This window comes from Cyprinodon variegatus, unplaced genomic scaffold, assembly GCF_000732505.1.
Source record: "Cyprinodon variegatus isolate N-32 unplaced genomic scaffold, C_variegatus-1.0 Scaffold618, whole genome shotgun sequence".
NCBI classification, from domain to species: domain Eukaryota; kingdom Metazoa; phylum Chordata; class Actinopteri; order Cyprinodontiformes; family Cyprinodontidae; genus Cyprinodon; species Cyprinodon variegatus.
The window spans coordinates 312,545-314,458 of NW_015151071.1; the positions used below are offsets into that span (position 1 = coordinate 312,545).

General features: G+C 43.0%; 1 protein-coding gene across 1 annotated transcript in view; it reads right to left on the bottom strand.

The window, feature by feature from the left end:
• The window catches only part of echdc2 (enoyl-CoA hydratase domain containing 2), an 11,960-nt gene that overhangs the window by 3,615 nt on the left and 6,431 nt on the right, over positions 1-1,914 (bottom strand). Inside the window, exons 6-8 of the mRNA XM_015392976.1 lie at positions 1,332-1,388; positions 1,163-1,225; positions 963-1,087 (exon numbers count right to left, since the gene is read on the bottom strand). Coding sequence (XP_015248462.1) covers positions 963-1,087; positions 1,163-1,225; positions 1,332-1,388 — 245 coding nt within the window. The remainder of the gene's footprint in view (positions 1-962; positions 1,088-1,162; positions 1,226-1,331; positions 1,389-1,914) is intronic.

Sequence of the window (1,914 nt, forward strand, 5' to 3'; positions counted from 1 at the left end):
GCAGAATGATGGAAAAGGGGTCCCTATGTCCTCCAGCAGTCTAAGCCTATATCAGCATAAAGCATAGCATAAGATTAATTTGTTAACGTGGTAAAAGACAAGCTCCGGTCAGGAATCCCTAAAATCCAACAATCTTTCATGTAGACGATGTACAGTAGTAGCCATTCAAAATGTTCCCACTTTCCTTGGCTGGTCCTTGACTGGTCCCCCTTAATTTCCTTTTTAAACGTCAATATTTGTACTAAAATATTCTGTCATGATTTGCGGACAGTAAGATCTAAAGAGAATGCAAGTGGTGGTCACTCCAGTGGCTGGAAGTTGGAGGGGATTTCGATTGGAGTTGCAGGGAAGTGGGCTGCCATTCTGCTGACATTTTAAATGGCTGCTACTGTAAACAAGGAAAACTCAGCGTGGAGGATGTTCAGCATCACTGAGGTGTATAAACTCTGATATAACAAACACATAAGATGATGTTTAAAAGAGAAACAGATCTTTATAGTTATTTATAGTGTTAATTTTAGCAGCCATTTTTAAATTTAGTTTCAGTTTTAGTCCAGTTTCAGCATCGCTTGTTAGTTTTTATCACATTTAGTCAACATCATCCCATTTTTATTTAGTCTAGTTTTGTTGATGAAAATATTTCTGTTTAGTTTTCGTTAACGAAATTAACACTAGTTATGTAGAGACATGTCTGCGATTCCTTCAGGATGTGCTTTTAGAGGGGCCACTCACACAGAACAGGGGCTCCAACACCCTGAAAAAATTTTATCAGCAAAAAAGAATCAGGAAATGAAAATCGTAGCAGAACTTGGACACAGAGGTCCGATCAGTTTTTCCCTGGTAATATCTCTTCTGCTTCATCTGAATTTGTTTTGGGAATTTTCAGGAAATTCCTCCCTAATCTTACACCGATAGACTTTGATTCACCTTTATTCTGGTTATGATTTAAAATATGTTCCAACCTGGGGCAATATCTCTCTGGCCAGGGCCAGAGCTTCTTTATAAGCAGCGTCTCCAGTCTGGTTCGCTTCCACCGCTCTGTTCACCAGCCCCATCTCTAGAGCAGTCTGCCCCCCAACACGCCGACCTGAAAGCACAACAGCCTGCTGTTATCCAACAGATCCTGCAGGGACGCTTCACCATTAGCTGCATTCTTTAACACCTGTGAATATGAGCTCCTTGGCGAGAGTAACGCCGACCATCCGTGGCAGCCGCTGACTGCCCCCTGCAGGACACACCCCTTCAAGGTGAACTTCTCACAGCTCGTCTGTCTCTCCACTAAAACAATCAATGGCGTTCAGGGTCATTTCTGTGACCTCTGGTGGACTCACCCGCTCCGGGGAGCAGCCCTCGCGTCGTCTCAATCAGACCCATCTGGGCAGAGTGTGCTGAAACACACACATGCATGCAGAGGACAGTTAAAGGACCACGTCTGAGTGATGCCTCTGTCAGAGAATCGGACACAAACACCTGCTCACCTTGCTCATCCGTGCTCGAATAATCACTGCAGCGCCACACCTAATATAACCCATCACATGCTGATGTATGTACTGAACAGCTGGCCAGATGGCTATCATTAGCCCCAAGGCTCTACGCCAAATCATTAAAGCACCCGAGACATACAGTAGCCATGAGACAAATTTAACCCCCTCCCACCTTCATTTGTTGTTTTTCTACTTTTCTACACCAAATTTTAAGATTTAAAGAAAAAGTCCGGTCAGCAAGGAATAATTAATGGATCATTATCTATACCTAAAACTAATACGTTCCCAGTGATTTAATGAATTTGGTGTTGATCAGTAAAAAAAAAAATTATAATAATAATTAACTATTTTTGGGAGCGGCCATTTTTGCCCAAATATAGTAACCCCTCCCTCCTGCCATCTTCCAGCAGTGACGTCACGGTGCGGTAAG